The sequence below is a fragment of the Sorex fumeus genome, unplaced genomic scaffold, assembly GCF_029834395.1.
Source record: "Sorex fumeus unplaced genomic scaffold, SorFum_2.1 ptg000006l, whole genome shotgun sequence".
In the NCBI taxonomy this organism is placed as follows: domain Eukaryota; kingdom Metazoa; phylum Chordata; class Mammalia; order Eulipotyphla; family Soricidae; genus Sorex; species Sorex fumeus.
This window is the reverse complement of record NW_026606063.1, coordinates 68,546,905-68,563,680: the sequence shown is the minus strand read 5'-3', so window position 1 is coordinate 68,563,680 and position 16,776 is coordinate 68,546,905. Positions and strand designations below refer to the sequence as shown.

The window sequence follows — 16,776 nt, the reverse complement described above, 5'->3', positions numbered from 1 at the left end:
ACAAACTTACAACCCTTCCTTGGATCAACAGTGTGTGGATGATGTTTTTTTTTAACTGTATAAAATGGTAGCAGAATATAAAAAATAACTTAATCAGTATATGATTGTCCCAACAGGTGATTCCACCTATTTTGTTAGGAAAACCCCTAAATTTAATTTCTATCTGCTTGGCTTGTGCCTTTGCTTAGCTTGTTTGCTTGTGGGGCTGGTTTGGGAAGGTGCCCTGCTAGGCTGCCTGGTGCCCTGCAATCTTGCAGTCCTGACTGTTATTAGGGCATGGATCAAAATCTCACTTTAACCACAAAGAGACGCCAGAGACTTCAAAAAAAAATCAGGGTTTATTGTAAGACTGGCTAGCCAGAGTCAAGCCACCTACACGGACATGCATGTCCAGCAGGTTGGGCAAGACCCTGAGCTTCTCCAAAGAAGACCTTATAAGGGCCTTCACCGCCCCTTATAGCACATCCCGTGCATTTCATTGCCAATAGACTTGTAGCAACACATACGTTACTAACCAATCCATTTAAAAGTACTTAGCCTATAGTGTAAAGATCAGCATTTGTGTCAATGCTTAGGAATATCTTGGTTTTTAGGGCAGTCCTGGGTCTTGTGACATAGGTCTTCTGAGAGACATCTGGTTATCTGGTCTGACCCCCACCCTTCTCGTGACTTACAATCCAGGGCACCTGTATCCTTGCTCAGGGGCAGAAAAACAAGTTATTTTGTTATGTGGGTTCCTGTTAAGTTAAGCTAAATTAATTCTGGTGGTCCATTTTGGGCCTGTCCCTCACAATGTGCTGCTTGCGCCCACCTGGCCAAGCACATGTGCTGCCTGAGCACATGTGACTCCTGCATCTACCCTCTGGAGATTTGTAATTTCATGCTTTCATGTCAAATGCTGGGATGTGTGTAAGTTTCTCTCTGCCCTTAGTGAAGCCCAGGTTCTCTCTTGAGCACAATATTTTCAACTCTCTCTCTCACTTTCTCTTCCTCCTTCACTTCAAAACCTCCAAAGAAAATCTGTTTTACTTCACTGCTTGCCTACTCCTGAAATTCTTTTCTGTGAGGCAAGACCAGAACCCAGTAACCCTGGGTTCCGGGTGGCAGAGGCAGATTGAGAGAAAGTGAACATCATTCTTCTCCCCATTTCACGTGAGTCACCATGGGTCCCACCAGCATCACTAGGGATTCAATCCAACGAAAATCAGTACTGTTAGATAAATGGTGACTTTTGGGCTACTAGAGTGGGAAAACATCATCAATAATGTGGAGTCTCCTAAGGCAACAATGATTTCCTTAGATTTACATTCCCTCTGAGAGTGTCAAGGCCTGACCATGTAGGGAAAGTCAGGCACTGTGATCCAGGGAATCTCCCACAGGCCTCAGTATAAGCCTTTGGGCTAAGTACAGGGTGTTGATATTTTCTTTTTCTATATTTCCTCTTACTTGCCAGAATTTTCTCCACCCTCCCCCAACTTGACATGAGGTTTATACCCCTTTTCAACTTCAAGGGTATCTAGGATAGTATAACACAGTTCCTGTGAATGAAATTGTTTTATTTCCCATTCAGATTTCAGGATCAAAATCGCCAAGGGAGTAGATATCATCCCTCCACAGCCCCCCACTAAACACACACCACAGGATTGTGAGGGTTTGTTCCCTGGTGAGACTCAGTCTCTTCCTCTGGCCCACATCAAACAGGGCATCCTGGCATGGGAGGATGCACCCTGTGAGACGTCCTCAGTGTGAGGCTATGGTGTGCTCATGTGTCCTCAAAACTGGGGTGGAAATATATGTGATTATTAAAAAATGTCTTTTAAAACATGGTTTCTAGGCCTTCTAGATGGCCAGGGCAGTACAGAGGAAATCTGAATGAAACTGTCACCTACTTACTTCAGGAAAATAATCTCTATAAATTCAATCAGCAAGTCTGTTGTCATGTCTGAGCTGCTGGAATGACAAGGAGAGCACGGAGCCTAAGATATTCCTTCAACATGTACCAGAACTGCCCATCATTGCGAAGCCTGGCTGCATCTGACACACCCTCAGCAGTGGCAGCACCGAAAGGAGCAGCTGATCACCCAGCCTCACAAAACTGATCTTTGGGGGTTTATGTTCTGGTCTGTATCACTGTGGGAGGTGTCCTACTACCCTGTTGACAGTAATACGTGGCAAGATCATCAAGCTCCAGGCTGCTGATGGTGAGAGTGAAATCTGTCCTATATCCACTGCCACTGAACCGGGAAGGGACGCCTTGTTGTAAAATGTTTGCACCAGAGATCAGGAGCCTGGGAGCTTTCCCTGGTTTCTGCTGATACCAGGCTAAATCACTGTCAATTCTCTGACTGGCCTTGCAGGTGATGGTGACTTTCTTTCCCAGAGATGCAGGCATGGATGAAGGCTGGCTCATCTGGATATTACACATGGTGCCTGAGATAAAAATATAAGTGCACATCATTATCATTACCCACAAGTTAGGTAATTTCCCTGAAGAGACAGGCATTCCAAATTCATGAAAACCCACATTTCCCTCCTTACCTGGGAGCCAGAGCAGCAGGAAGCTGAGGAGCTGCACAGGGACCCTCATGTCCACTCTGGGTGTGACAGACACTGACACTGCAGTGTGTCACAGACTATTATTGAGTGTGCAGGCATGAGCTCTGAGGACTTGCAAATGAGAGGGGGTTGGGCAGGCAGAGATGGGAAGGGTTTGTGTGGGGACCAGCCCAGCTGCAGAGAAGTCAAGGGTGCAGGTGCCTGTGGGGAAGCAGAATTTTGCCCACAGAGAACATGCTCCTGCCCAGGCCCCAGGAGGGCCAGAGTATGAGCACAGAAATTCGGGCCATGGTGTCCTGAGAGTTAGGACAGGCTTTCTTGCTCTCTCTGGCCCAGAGACTGGCTCTGTCAGACCACACACTGTCAGACACACTGACCCTCTCAAAGAATTGTACAGACTCCTTTATTTCACAGCTGTGGATATATTTAAGACAAAGAAACTTTCTTTTTTATCTGGAATGCATACATACATACATACATATATATGTATATATATATATATATTTACACTCACACAAACACACATATGTATATCAGTTCTTTGTAAGGACTTAAAATTTTATGTTTTTAATTTTCTTTTTCTGGGTGGTGGGGACTCTCTTTCAGTGCCCAGAGAACCCGACAGTCACTCTGAACATAACTCAGTCATCCGGGATGAGCAGTTCAATCTGGGGCCCATGGATGCAAAGCTTTTGTAGTGCTGCAGTGTCAGGAACTGTCAGGATTTTCTCTGCAGGTGCTCTGGGCCATGTAGGCCCTGGATTCACATGGAGACCCCAGCTCATGCCCACTGTTGTGTTAGTCTCCTTCACCAATTGCTGGTATTATTTCGTGCGAAAAATTGTTACTATTAGCAGACAGAAATGCAATGAGAGAAAAAAATTTTACAAATTTTTAGGATCTTGATTCATAACTTTTTGCTAAGATAGAAAATATCAGATAGGCCAAACCATTCTCCTGCTCATCACTCCAAATATTTTCAGTTGAGATACTATCCCATTATTTCTACCTCAGCCTAAGTGTTGGATTTTCCGTCGTCATCTTTATGACTTGTTCCTTTCTAATCCATGACACAGACCTGAAAATTCCTTGACCTCCATGAACTCTCTTCCTATCTTTCATTCTCTTCCCCTGAGCATGTGTCCAAATGTGGTGGCTGAGACAGTCCAACTTGACTGAGTTGTCATTGAATTTCCTCTGTCCCATCACAGGTAAGTCCCTTGCTTGAAACTCATGTTGCTCCAGAGACATAGGGTTCTCAGATCCCAGATATAAAACCCAATGTCTTAAGAAGATAGAGGTGAAAACATTACAGAGAGTGAATGAGAACATCCTCATAGTTTATAGGATTCACAGACAGTAGACAACACCTTTATGGGTGTAGGGTGCCACAAGGGGTGGGAAGTCAGTATTGAGTGAAGATAGAACAACACAAGGAGAAAAATCACTCTGGCCTGGGGCAGAGAGCTGTGCTGCTTGAGTCAGCATCCAGGTTCCAAAGGGTGCCATCCCACCATATCATCAACCTCACTGTTCTTTCAATAAGGAAGTTGTCCCTGGAACTGCAAACCTAGCTCTCCTTACACAGTCGTATGGTCCCCCCAACACTGAATTCAGCACCTGACAAAACAAACCAGACTCTCACGAAACACTAGCCCAGGCAGACATACCCCTGCTGAAGTACTGAGTATCCTGGGAGGGTCTGGAATGTTTGCCAGGAAGCTGCAGGTCCCAGGGGAGGCCTGCAGTGATCATGGAGTCTAGAGGAGACGGCTTTCTCTCCAGTCATCAGCCTGTGACTGGGACACCCCCAAATTCTTTTTTGAGCCAGGAGCAGCTCCCAGGGCTACCCATCTGCAGGGCCCAGGAAAAGACCCTCCAGGCCATTTGCTGCTTCACACTTGACTTGAGAAGGAGAGATCTCCCCACCCTGTCACCATAGCTCTTCTTGTAGCAGGATCTTGTTCCAAATGGATCTCGTTGCCCCTCTGTGGGAGTTTGTAACCTATCCCTATATTATTAATTGCTCCCTTCACCACACTTACCAACAAAAACCCTGTCAGGGATTCATGGAAACGTGTCAGTACTTGGGGTCAGCAATGGGCGGCATGTAAAAGCAATCTCGGCTTGAACTCTGAAGTCACCACAGCCTGTGTTATGCAGGATGATCTGGGATAAGTGAGTCCAAAGCAGAATTTCTGAAAACCCACATATTCAGGTGTTAGGTCCGTTTGCCGTCGGGAGATCTCACTGGGGCCTCCAAATATTAGGGTGCAGATCATGATCTCCCTTTAACGACAAAGAGACTCCAGAGACTGCAAACAGCAAGCAAGGTTTATTGTAAGACTGGCTAGCCAGGGTCAAGCCGCCTACACAGACACGCAGGTCAGTTAGGTGAGGCAAGACCCCGAACCTCTTCAAAGGGGATCTTATATAGGCCTTCACTGGCCGTTACAGCAAAGCCCGCGCATTTCATAGCCAATAGATTTGTAACAACATATGCTTTCCTAACCAATCCAATTAAGGGTACATCACTTCTTAGCCTATAGTTTAGAGATCAGCATTTTGCGTCGGTGCTTAGGAACTGACAGGTTTTTAAGGCAGTCCTGGGTCTTGCAACATGGGTCTTATGAGAGACATCCGGTTATCTGGTCTGACCCCCATCCTTCGAGTACCTGTATCTAAATTCCTTGCTCAGGGGTAGAAAAACCAGTTATTTTGCAGTGCAGGCTCCTATAAAGCAGATCTGATAAAGCTTATCTAGACCTGTTCCTTGAAAAACAAGTTATTTTGCAATGCAGGTTCCTATTAAGCTAAGCTAAATTAATTCTGGTGGTAGTCCATTTTGGGCCTGTCCCTTACACAGGCTCCATCAGGGATCAGAGGAGATAGGATGGGAATGTGTATGGGAGGGATTGGGAGAAGAGATAGTGAGATTTCAGAGCAATCAACCTGTCATGTTTCTATCAGGAAAACCAAGTCCACATATGTTTCAAAACAGATTCTGAGGGTCAGTGTCCCCTGTGGGGTGTCTGTGACCCTGGAGCACTTTCCTGGTGATGATTAGAGAGAGCCATGTGTCTGCACTCATTATCGGAATCCTGACAGAGAAGCAGGGTAGAATGTAATGAAAAGTAATCTAGGAACAATCACTTATTTTGTCTATGTGCCTGGAATTGTGCAGAACCTCCTGACCAGTGCTGTGGTAGGTGTTGACCACTCTAGGTAATTCTTGGCCAATTGAACCAAACAGTTCAGTACTAAGAGTTGAGCTGCTGGAGGTGTTTGAGGCTAATTACGCCAATGACATCCAGGCAACCCCCCCGTGCCTGCCTACCAAGGTCAGCCAGGTGGTTCTAGAGACCTCCAGGAATGCCCCCATTGATACCAAGGGAAATTGAGCTTCCAGGGATCATCTGGATGGATTGAAGGCATAACCCTCAACCCATGAACTTTCTCTGCAGCCCTGGCTTAGGCTGATCTCCAGATGAGATGCTCCTCATACTGTGTGGCCCTGAAGTGACAGGGACCTTCTCCTTGAAACAGACAGGGAGGCTGGAGAATGGCACACAGTGTCCTCACTGGCATCTTAGTGTACTAGAAAACAGGACAACCCATACATTAACACCTGGATGTAAATTCATTCATTCTGTGGCATTTTCTGATCAGAAAACAAAAGAGTCAACAACTTCATCTCCAAGGCAATGTTGGACATTTAGCCTTTAAATACCAATTGAATCTTGAGGCCTTTCCCCTCAGAAATTATAGCATCAAAGGTGAAAAGACAAAGAGAAATGGCAAAGTCTCCCATGACTTCCATGAAGTCTTCAAGAGGCTGACCGGGCTTAGACGGTGCCTGGGTATAAAGCTTCAGCACAGGCTCCCTCCCAGGAACCCAAGGCTGGGACCTCACACCACACACCCGGGATTCTCACACCCTTGGAGGTTGGAGCTGAAGGTCAAGGTCCCTTAGGGTCACTTCCTTGAGCTCCTCCTCCTGTCAGCAGGAGCCCCTCTCTCCCCTTGTCCCCACATGACTCTCCTGTGTGTGTGGACACAGAGTGGTATCCCTGGTGTCTCTATACACCCATCCGTGCCCTCCTGTGACCTCATTGTGCCTGAAGTGACTCTACAGCTCTATCTCCCATTGTGAAACTGGTTGGGGCATTAAAGCAGTTCCATTGAAGACAGGCAGGAGAGGACTTCTATCTCCAAAACAGAAAACGGTGAAAATCTCGCTCCAACTCAGACTCAAAAGGTTTCATACTTTCCCACTATGCAAAAGAGACCCTTTCCCTGCTGACCACAGGCCTGTGACTCTCAGTATTTCTCAGATCCAGGGACTCTTTTGTCACTTCTGAGGTCATACTGCCACTAGTGGCCTCTGTGTAATATAGCAACTTAATAGGCTTCAGGTGCTGGTGACCCCTGTGCTGTTAGAAGATTCAGCCAGACTTTCTTTAAGTCTTTGGAACAGAGACTATAAAGTCAGAACACAAGTCAGACTGTGTGAAAATGTACTTCGTAAATCCAATCGAGTTGTCAGCTTCAAACTCTGTGCATTGCAGTCAGTCACAGAGAATGAGACAGACACCCAATGAGACCAACAAATGCACATAGAAAGACTCTCCAAGGTTTAGAGAGGCCTGAGCAGCAACATTGAGATCTAAGGAAGCGGTTTATTCAATGTAATGTCACTCCCTCCAAACTGGGTCCCAACAGGTGAATCACTGTTAAAGTTGGCATTGACATTAGGACAGGTAGTGAGCACATCCACTTTCAGATGGGTGCATGAGGAGCAGAGGCTGGGGTGTCTCAGAGACAATCAGGAGGCACCCTAAAGTACAAAGTCTGGGCACTTTCTGATTATATTCTTGCCTCCTATGCCCTCTATATCTATAACACCAAAGCTTTTATTTTAGCCTTGTATCTGTGTATTTATGTTTCTTTTGTCTACAGTTTTGTGTGCCCGATTATGCACTCTCAGTCCCAAGTAGTTTTTTCCACGGACTATCAGGAACTTGGTGTTTGTGACAAGGGGAAAATTTCCAGCAAGACCATGTGGGAACAAAGTGGTTCATATTCTTAAGAAATTGGTCAGCTAGTTGAGGAGAAATGATGACCAGGTAACCAGGGTAGAGAGGAGATGTTCATCACAGGTAGGTAAGTGGTAGGGGCTATGATCCCAAATGACATGTTACTTGAGAAAATGGAGGCGGTTCCAAAGATGAGGAGAAGCCTGTAAGGATCATGGTAAAGTTGGGTGTGGGGATAGCCGAGAGCAGAGGGCTCCTGGCTCCTCTGTAGTGTGTATAGTCCATCCTCATTCCTCCTTCTGGATAACCCAACCCAACTCTGATGCACCACTGGATGCACCATTTAGAAGTGCTCGGGTCATTCTCTCTAGACCAAGACTCATAAGGATTTTTTTTTATAACAAACTATTTGATTTATTCTGTCTTTTTCTTTTTTTTTGGGGGGGGGTCTCAATTATTTTTTTTCCCTTTATTTTATTTTTTTTAAAGTTGTAGATTTACAATTTTTGTGCTTTGGTTTCAATTATACAATGATCAGATACCCATCCCGCCACCAGTGCCCATTTTCCACCACCATGGATAATATCCCTCCCACCCCCATCCCCCCATCCCCCCTGTCTCTGTGTCAGGGCAATCCCCTGTGTTCTCTCGCTCCTTTTGGGTGTTGTGGTCTGCAAAAGAGGCATTGAGTGGCAAACATGTTCAGTCCATAGTCTACTTTCGACATGCATCTCCCCTCCTGGGAGGATCCTCCAAACATCCTTTATTTGGTGCTCCCTTCTCTATCTGAACAGCCCTTTCCTCTAGGATACCCGGCTGGCCTCTAAGTTATGGAGTAATCCTCCTGGTGCTGATCTCAGCTATTCTTGGGTATTAATCTCATACTTTGTTACTTTATATCCCCCAGATGAATGCAATCTTTCTATGTCTATCCCTCTCTTTCTGACTCATTTCGCTTAGCATGATACTTTCCATATTGTACCACTTGTATGTAAATTTCATGACTTCATCTTTTCTAAGAGCTACATAGTACTCCATTGTGTAGATGTACCAAAGTTTCTTTAACCAGTCATCTGTTCTTGGGCATTCAGGTTTCTTCCAGTTTCTGGCTATTGTAAAGAGGGCTGCAATGAACAAACAAGTGCAGATGTCACTTCGACTATACATTTTTGCCTCTCTGGGATATATTCCCAGGAGTGGTATTGCTGGGTCAAATGGGAGCTCAATTTCTAATTTTTTGAGAATCGTCCATACTGTTTTCCAGAAGGGCTGAACCAGTGGACATTCCCACCAACAGTGAAGGAGTGTCCCTTTCTCGCCACATCCACGCCAGCATCGGTTGCTTTTGTTCTTTTGAATGTGGGCCAGTCTCTGAGGTGTGAGATGGTATCTCATTGTGGTTTTGATCTGCATCTCCCTGATGATTAATGATGTAGAGCATTTTCTCATGTGCTTTTTTGCCATTCGGATTTCTTCTTTGAGAAAGTTTCTGTTCATTTCATTGCCCCATTTTTGGATGGGGTTGGATGTTTTCTTCTTGTGGAGTTTAACCAGTATTTTGTATATCCTGGATATCAACCCCTTGTCAGATGTGTATTCGGTGAATATCCTTTCCCATTCTGTAGACTGTCTTTGTATTTTGGTCACTGTTTCTTTGGAGGTGCAGAAGCTTCTTAGTTTAAGATAGTCCCATTTATCTATCTCTGTTTTCCCTTGCTCGGCCAGTGGCGTGGCATCTTTGAAGATACCATTAGCTTCAATGTCATGGAGGGTTTTGCCAACTTTATCTTCAATGTACCTTATGGTTTCTGATCTGATGTTGAGGTCTTTAATCCATTTTGATCTTACTTTTGTACATGGTGTTAGGCAGAGTTCTGAGCCTATTTTTTTGCATGTAGCCGTCCAGTGATGCCAACACAATTTATTAAAGAGGCTTTCCTTACTCCACTTCACATTACTTGCACCTTTATCAAAGATTAGATGAGCATATGATTGAGGAGAGATGTCAGTGTATTCAACCCTGTTCCATTGGTCTGCAGTTCTGCCTTTGTTCCAGTACCATGCTGTTTTAATTATTACTGCTTTGTAGTACAGTTTGAAGTTTGGGAGGTTGATTCCTCCCATTTTCTTTTTCCCAAGAATTGCTTTAGCTATTCGTGGGGGCTTATTGTTCCATATAAATTTCAAGAGTGTTTGCTCCATGTCTTTGAAGAATGTCATGGGTATCCTTATAGGGATTGCATTGAATTTATACAATGCTTTCGGTAGTATTGCCATTTTGACAATGTTAAGTCTCCCGACCCATGAGCAGGGGATATCTTTCCATTTCCTCATGTCCTCTTTTATTTCCTGAAGTAGCGTTTTGTAGTTTTCTTTGTACAGGTCCTTTACTTCCTTAGTTAAGCTGATTCCTAGGTACTTGATTTTCTGGGGCACAATTGTGAACGGGATTGTTTTTTTCATGTTGCTTTCTTCTCTCTCACTGTTTGCGTATAGGAAAGCCATGGACTTTTGGGTATTGATTTTATAACCTGCAACTTTACTATACGAGTCTATTGTTTCTAGGAGTTTTTTGGTGGAGGTTATTGGGTTCTCTAAGTAGAGTATCATATCATCTGCGAATAGTGAGAGCTTGATTTCTTCCTTTCCTACCTGAATGCCCTTAATATCTTTTTCCTGCCTAATCGCTATTGCAAGTACTTCCAGTACTATACTGAACAGCAGTGGAGAGAGTGGGCATCCCTGTCTCGTCCCTGATCTTAGAGGGAAGGCTCTCAGTTTTTCCCCATTGAGGATGATGCTTGCTGTAGGCTTGTGGTAGATGGCTTTAATTATGTTGAGGAAGGTCCCCTCTATACCCATTTTGGCTAGGGTTTTCATCATAAAGCGGTGCTGGATCTTATCAAATGCTTTCTCTGCATCTATTGATATGATCATATGCTTTTTATCTTTTCTTTTGTTGATATGGTGGATTATGTTGATTGATTTCCGAATGTTAAACCATCCTTGCATCCCTGGGATGAATCCTACTTGGTCATGGTGTATGATCTTTTTGATGAGTAGTTGGATTCTATTTGCTAGTAGTTTGTTGAGGATCTTTGCATCTGTGTTCATCAGGGATATCGGCCTGTAATTCTCTTTCTTTGTGGTATCTCTGTCTGCTTTTGGTATCAGTGTGATATTTGCTTTGTAGAAACTGTTTGGAAGTGTTTTTGATATTTCAATTTCGTGGAAAAGCTTAAAGAGCATTGGGAGTAAGTCCTCTTTAAAGATTTGGAAGAATTCACTAGTGAATCCATCCGGGCCAGGACTTTTGTGCTTGGGGAGACTTTTTATTACCATTTCAATTTCCTTGATGGTGATAGGTCTGTTCAGGTATTCCAGGTCTTCTTGGTTCAGCCTTGGGAGTCTGTAGGAGTCTAGGAATTTATCTATTTCCTCGAGATTTTGATGTTCCGTGGCATAAAGCTTCTCAAAGTACTCCCTGAGGATCCTCTGAATTTCTGTGGTTTCTGTTGTAATGACCCCCTTTTCATTTCTGATTCGGTTTATTAGGGTTTTCTCTCTCCCTTTCTTTGTGAGTTTTGCTAGAGGCTTATCGATCTTGTTAATTTTCTCGAAGAACCAGCTCTTGGTTTCATTGATCTTTCGGATTGTTTTTTGGGTTTCCATCTCGTTAATCTCTGCTCTGAGTTTTATTATTTCCTTTCTCCTGTTCGGGTTGTGCTCCTTTTTTTGGTCCTTCTCCAAGCTCTTAAGCTGTGAGGTTAGGTTACTTATGTGTGCTCGCTCCTCCTTCCTGAGGAATGCTTGTAGAGCTATAAACTTTCCTCTTAACACAGCCTTTGCTGTGTCCCATAAGTTTTGGTAACTCGTGTTCTTATTTTCATTCGTTTCTAGGAATCTTTTGATTTCCTCTTTGATTTCCTGTCTCATCCACTCGTTGTTCAATAGTGCACTGTTTAATTTCCAGGTGTTTGATTTAGTTTTCTGTTTTTGTGTGTGATTTACTTCTAATTTCAGCGCATTATGGTCTGAGAAGATTGTTGATACAATCTCTACCTTCTTAATTTTATGGAGGCATGTTTTGTGGCTCAGCATGTGGTCTATCTTGGAGAATGTTCCATGTATGCTTGAGAAGAATGTGTATTCAGCTTTTTGTGGATGAAATGTCCTGTATATATCTACTAAGTCCCTTTCTTCCATTGTTTCCCTCAAATGAAGTATGTCCTTGCTAAGCTTGAGTCTGGTTGATCTATCAAGAGGTGACACAGCAGTGTTGAAGTCTCCCACTAGTATTGTGTTGCTATTGATGTCTTTTTCCAAATCTATGAGTAGTTGTTTTAAGTACTTTGCTGGTCTCTCATTAGGTGCATATACATTTATTATTGTAAGTTCTTCCTGTTGTACAGATCCTCTGATCAATAAGAAATGGCCTTCACTGTCTCTTATGACCTTCCTCACTCTGAAATCGATGTGGTCTGATATAAGGATGGCTACCCCAGCTTTTTTATGGGAGCTGTTTGCCTGTAGGATTGTTTTCCAGCCTTTGACTCTGAGTCTGTGTTTGCTTTGACTATTGAGATGCGTTTCTTGCAGGCAGCAGAATGTTGGGTTCAATTTTCTAATCCATCCTGCCACTCTATGTCTTTTAATTGGTGCGTTTAGCCCATTGACATTGAGAGAGATTATTGTTATGGGATTTTGTCCCATTGTTATTTTAAAATTTGGTGTATTTGAGGGGCCTTTCTTGCCTTAAAGTAGCCCATTTAGTTGTTCTTGTAACCATGGTTTTGAGTCTATGAAGTTCTTGAGCTGTTGTTTGTCTGTGAAACTGTGTGTTGTTCCTTCTATTATGAATGAGAGTCTTGCTGGGAAAAGTATTTTGGGGGAGGCATTTATTTCATTGAGTTTTTTTACTATGTCCCACCACTGTTTTCGGGCCATGAGGGTTTCATCAGAAAAATCAGCTGTGAATTTTAAGGATGCTCCTTTGTAAGAGATTTCTTTCTTCGATCTTGCTGCTTTCAGAATTTTGTCTCTGTCTAAGGTTTTGGTCATTTTGATCAGAATGTGTCTTGGGGTATTTTTATTCGGATTTCTTCTAGGTGGTACCCTTCGGGCCTCCTGAATGTGGTCACAAGTTTTCTTCAGCTCTGGAAATGTTGTAGCAATGATGTCTTTGACAGTTTCTTCTTCATCGAGGTTTTCTTCCTGTCCCTCTGGGACTCCAATAATTCTTATGTTACCCCTCTTGGCTTCATCACGATCTTCTCTTGCCATCTGTTCCCGAATTGTGAGTCCCTTTTCCATTTTCTGCTCTTTTCTGGAGAGTCTCTGAACTTCATCTTCGAGCTCACTGATTCTGTTCTCAGCCGCTCTTACTCTGCTGCTGAGGCCTTCCACTGAGCTTTTCATTTCGCCTACGAGATTTTTCAGGTCTGACATTTCTGATTGCATTTTCCTCATTTCTGCCTTCAGATCCTCTTGTCTTCTATTGGCATTGCTTTCCATTGTTTCTTTTAATACCCTAAGCATGCTAAGTAGCTCCCTTCTGAATTCCTTGTCAGAGAGGTTGTCTAACACTACAGTATTGTTGGTGTCATCTGGGCTAGACTCTTCAATGTGAATGTTTGGTGGGCTTTTGCGTTGCTTTACCATTGTGAGAGGTGTGGTTTAGTCCTTCACGTTCAGTGTTACTATTCTGCTTGATATGCAGTGTGAGTTAAGATAGGCTTATGAGTTATTGGCAACTGTGTTTCTAGTGGCTGAGCTAAAATAGAGAAGTTTCCATCTAAGAAGTTAGCTTATGGTTCCTATGGCATGTAGTGGGAAAATATTTCGCGGCCGCTAATGCGGCCGCGGCTCCAGAAAGAGTCCCTGGCACTGGGCGAGGAGTTGGGAATGTCTCCTGTTTGGAATTGGAGCCATTCAGCTTTGTTGCCCAGAGCTGGGCCTCTGTGCCCGTCCCACGCAGATCAGGGGTTGAAAACCGGCTGTCTAGGGGCTGTTTCTAGCTGCGCATGCCCAGAGAGGAACCCAGGCCCTTGGGGGCGGGCTGTACCTGTTGGAATTGGAGCCGTTCAGCTTTGTTGCTCAGAGCTGGGCCTCTGTGCCCGTCCCACGCAGATCAGGGGTTGAAAACCGGCTGTCTAGGGGCTGTTTCTAGCTGCGCGTGCCCAGAGAGGAACCCAGGCCCTTGGGGGCGGGCTGTACCTCATAAGGATTTTTTCCATGAGTTTATGAGAGACCCAAAGTAACTATCCAGCCACTGTTGACCCATAATGCTTCCTTAGTGTGTTAGGATTGAAACCCATGGCCCCAAACATGGGAAACATGTTTTCTGTGTCAGTTATATGCCTGGATGTAGAACAATTTTGATCTTAAGAATCGCTCGTGTTTCGCCCTGTCCTCTCTGGAAAGAAAGATGGTGGCCGCACGGGAGCCTTGTGGACAGCAGGTTTGAGCCGGGGGTGGGGGCGTCAGGGACCTCATGGGAAGGGGGGCGTTCTGGGCCGTCCTTCACGCCCGACTGAGGTCACCAGCTGCCCCCCACGAGCGGCTCTCCGGCAAGGCCACGACTCTAGAGCACAGAAACCAATCTCTTAACTATCTAACTTTTAATAAAAATACTTCCAGGGTTAATAAGTAAAATAGCAGAAATCCAGAAACGCATGGCTGCGACATCATTTTATTCTTAAACCCAGCTGTAGAAAGCAAATCATTTCACAACGGTTTATCAGCATGTCTGATTGCGGGAGGGGGGGCGGGGGGGTGTCGTAAACTCTAAACAATAATGGTGCATCTTCTATTGAAACAATGTATCTAGTCAAATTAGATAGAGTATTAACTAGAACTCATCTGCCTCACAGGAATTGGGAGGGGTGGGAGGTGGGATTCTATTGGGTTTCCCGGTTAAAAATAAGTATGGGAAAAGGGAAATGTCTTTGATATTTACATGACTGAGAACTAAACCCGAAAGCTCTGTAACTTTTCCCACAGTTATTCAATAAAGAAATAAATTATATATATATAAAAAAGAATTGCTCGTGTTTTTCCAATATCTGACTGTCTCTGTGATACTTATAGTGGAGAGATATGATATACAGCTAGTGCAGCTAAGTATATGTTTTTTACATTTGAATTTAGTATAACATAAGACTATTTTGCCAAGCCTTTGGTGCAGCCATGTCTTATCCTATACACTATTCAATACTGTTGCAAACTATTTCCAGTCTAACCATGTTCTTTTAGGAAAAAATAAACAACACCCAGACACCCAGACTGTCCACTGCTAATCATAGACTCTGCCCATATTCTTGCCACCTCTGGGGAGTGTCAGAGACTGATGTGGATAAATCACTCGGTGTGTAGTTGTGACCTGCCCCAGTGTAAGTTATTTTCAGTTCGGATATAGAGACCCTCTCTACTAGGGCCATGGGAAAAAAGAAGCTCTGGTTTGCATGAGATCTGCAAATTGCATTGAGTTACAGATCAGAGAATCCACACACTCGGGCTCCATCAGGGAAGAGAAGGAGATGCTGTGGGACTTGTGCAAAGGAGAGGGAAGGAATGGAGAGGAGAAGAGAGAGTGAGGTTTCAGAAATGTCCCCCTGTCATGTTGCTAGACCCTAAAGCAATTATAGAAGTGTTGCAATCACTGTCAAAACTCCAACAGAGCACAAGGATGGAATGTAAGCAGAGATCAGATTCCTATTTTTTTATTTGATTTTTGGGTGCATGGATGTGATGCAAATCTGCTGCTTAGTGCTGGATGAGTGTATTGGACCCTCTAGGCAATTCTTGGCCAAGTTGATCCAAGCACTTCAGTGTAAGATATGAGGATTTGAGCTTTTGGGGGCTTTTGATGCTGGGGACAACCACGATACACCCCATGTGTGTGTCTACCAAGGTCAGCCTGGTGGTACTTAGATGCCCCACAGAAAACTTGGGAAAACTGTGGTGTCAGGGATCACCTGGTTGGATTGAGGTGTAAACCACAAGCCCTGTACTTTCTCTCCTCAGTGGCTTGGGCTGATCTCAAGGTGAGATGCTCCTATCACTCTGTGTAGCCCTGATGGTGACAGGGACCCTCCCCTGGGAAGCAGTCAGGGAGGCTGGAGGGGGACACACAGTGTCCCTACTGACATCTAGTGGACAAGGAAACAGGACAACCCATACATTAATACATGGAAATTAGTTCACTCTGTCTGATGCATTTTTTTCTGGGGGTTTATGTTCTGGCCTGTATCACTGTGGGAGGGTCATTCCAACTTTGTTGACAGTAATAAGTGGCAGCATCTTCAGGCTCCAGACTGCTGATGGTGAGCGTGAAATCTGTCCCAGATCCACTGCCACTGAACCAAAGAGGGACATCTGGTCCTAAAACGGTTCCTGCTTAGATGAGGAGCATGGGAGCTTTCCCTGGTTTCTGCTGATACCAGGCTAAGTAACCGCTAACGCTCTGACTGGCCTTGCAGGTGATGGTGACTTTCCCTCCCAGAAATGCAGACACGGACGGAGGCTGGCTCATCTGGATATCACACCGGGAGCCTGGCGATTAAAATATAAACACACATCATCACCACCATTCATTGTACTTTAAATTATTTTCCCTGAAGCACGGGTAGCATTTAGTCAATTTTCCTCCTTACCCGGGAGCCAGAGCAGCAGGAAGCTGAGGAGCTGCACAGGGGCCCTCATGTCGACTCTGGGTGTCACAGACACTGACCCTGCAGGGTGACACAGACTATTATTGAGTGTCCAGGAATGAGCTCTGAGGACTTGCAAATGAGAGGGGGCTGGGCAGGCAGAGGGGGGAGGGTATGTGGGGACCAGCCCAGCTGCAGGGAAGTCAGGGGTGCGTGTCTCTGTGGGGAAGCAGAACTTTGCCCACAGAGAACATGCTCCTCCCCGGGCCCCAAGATGGTCCCAGTGTGACCATAAAGGGTTGCCATGGTCCTCTGTGTTAGCAAAGCTTCTTGCTCTGCCCCAGAGACAGGCTTGATCAGAACACACAATTATAGACTTCCTCAGGAATTGTACACATTTCTTTGATTTCTCGTCGTGGATATAATTGATGCAAGGGAAGTTTTCGCTTTACTTCGGAATTGCATTATGTTTTACTGCACTTTGTACAGGATTAAAATTTTCTGTTTTCCTATTTGATGGGCTGGTGGGGGAG

The 16,776-nt window shown here is 44.6% G+C and overlaps 1 pseudogene and 1 gene segment (V, D, J or C); both read right to left on the bottom strand.

The window, feature by feature from the left end:
* Nucleotides 1-2,110: 2,110 nt before the first annotated feature.
* On the bottom strand, nt 2,111-2,587 carry LOC130037703 (immunoglobulin kappa variable 1-39-like). The segment is given in 2 exon segments: nt 2,111-2,430; nt 2,539-2,587. Coding segments are annotated over 2 exon segments (369 nt in total).
* Nucleotides 2,588-15,825: 13,238 nt separating this feature from the next.
* On the bottom strand, nt 15,826-16,295 carry LOC130037694 (immunoglobulin kappa variable 1-39-like; annotated as a pseudogene).
* Nucleotides 16,296-16,776: the final 481 nt, after the last annotated feature.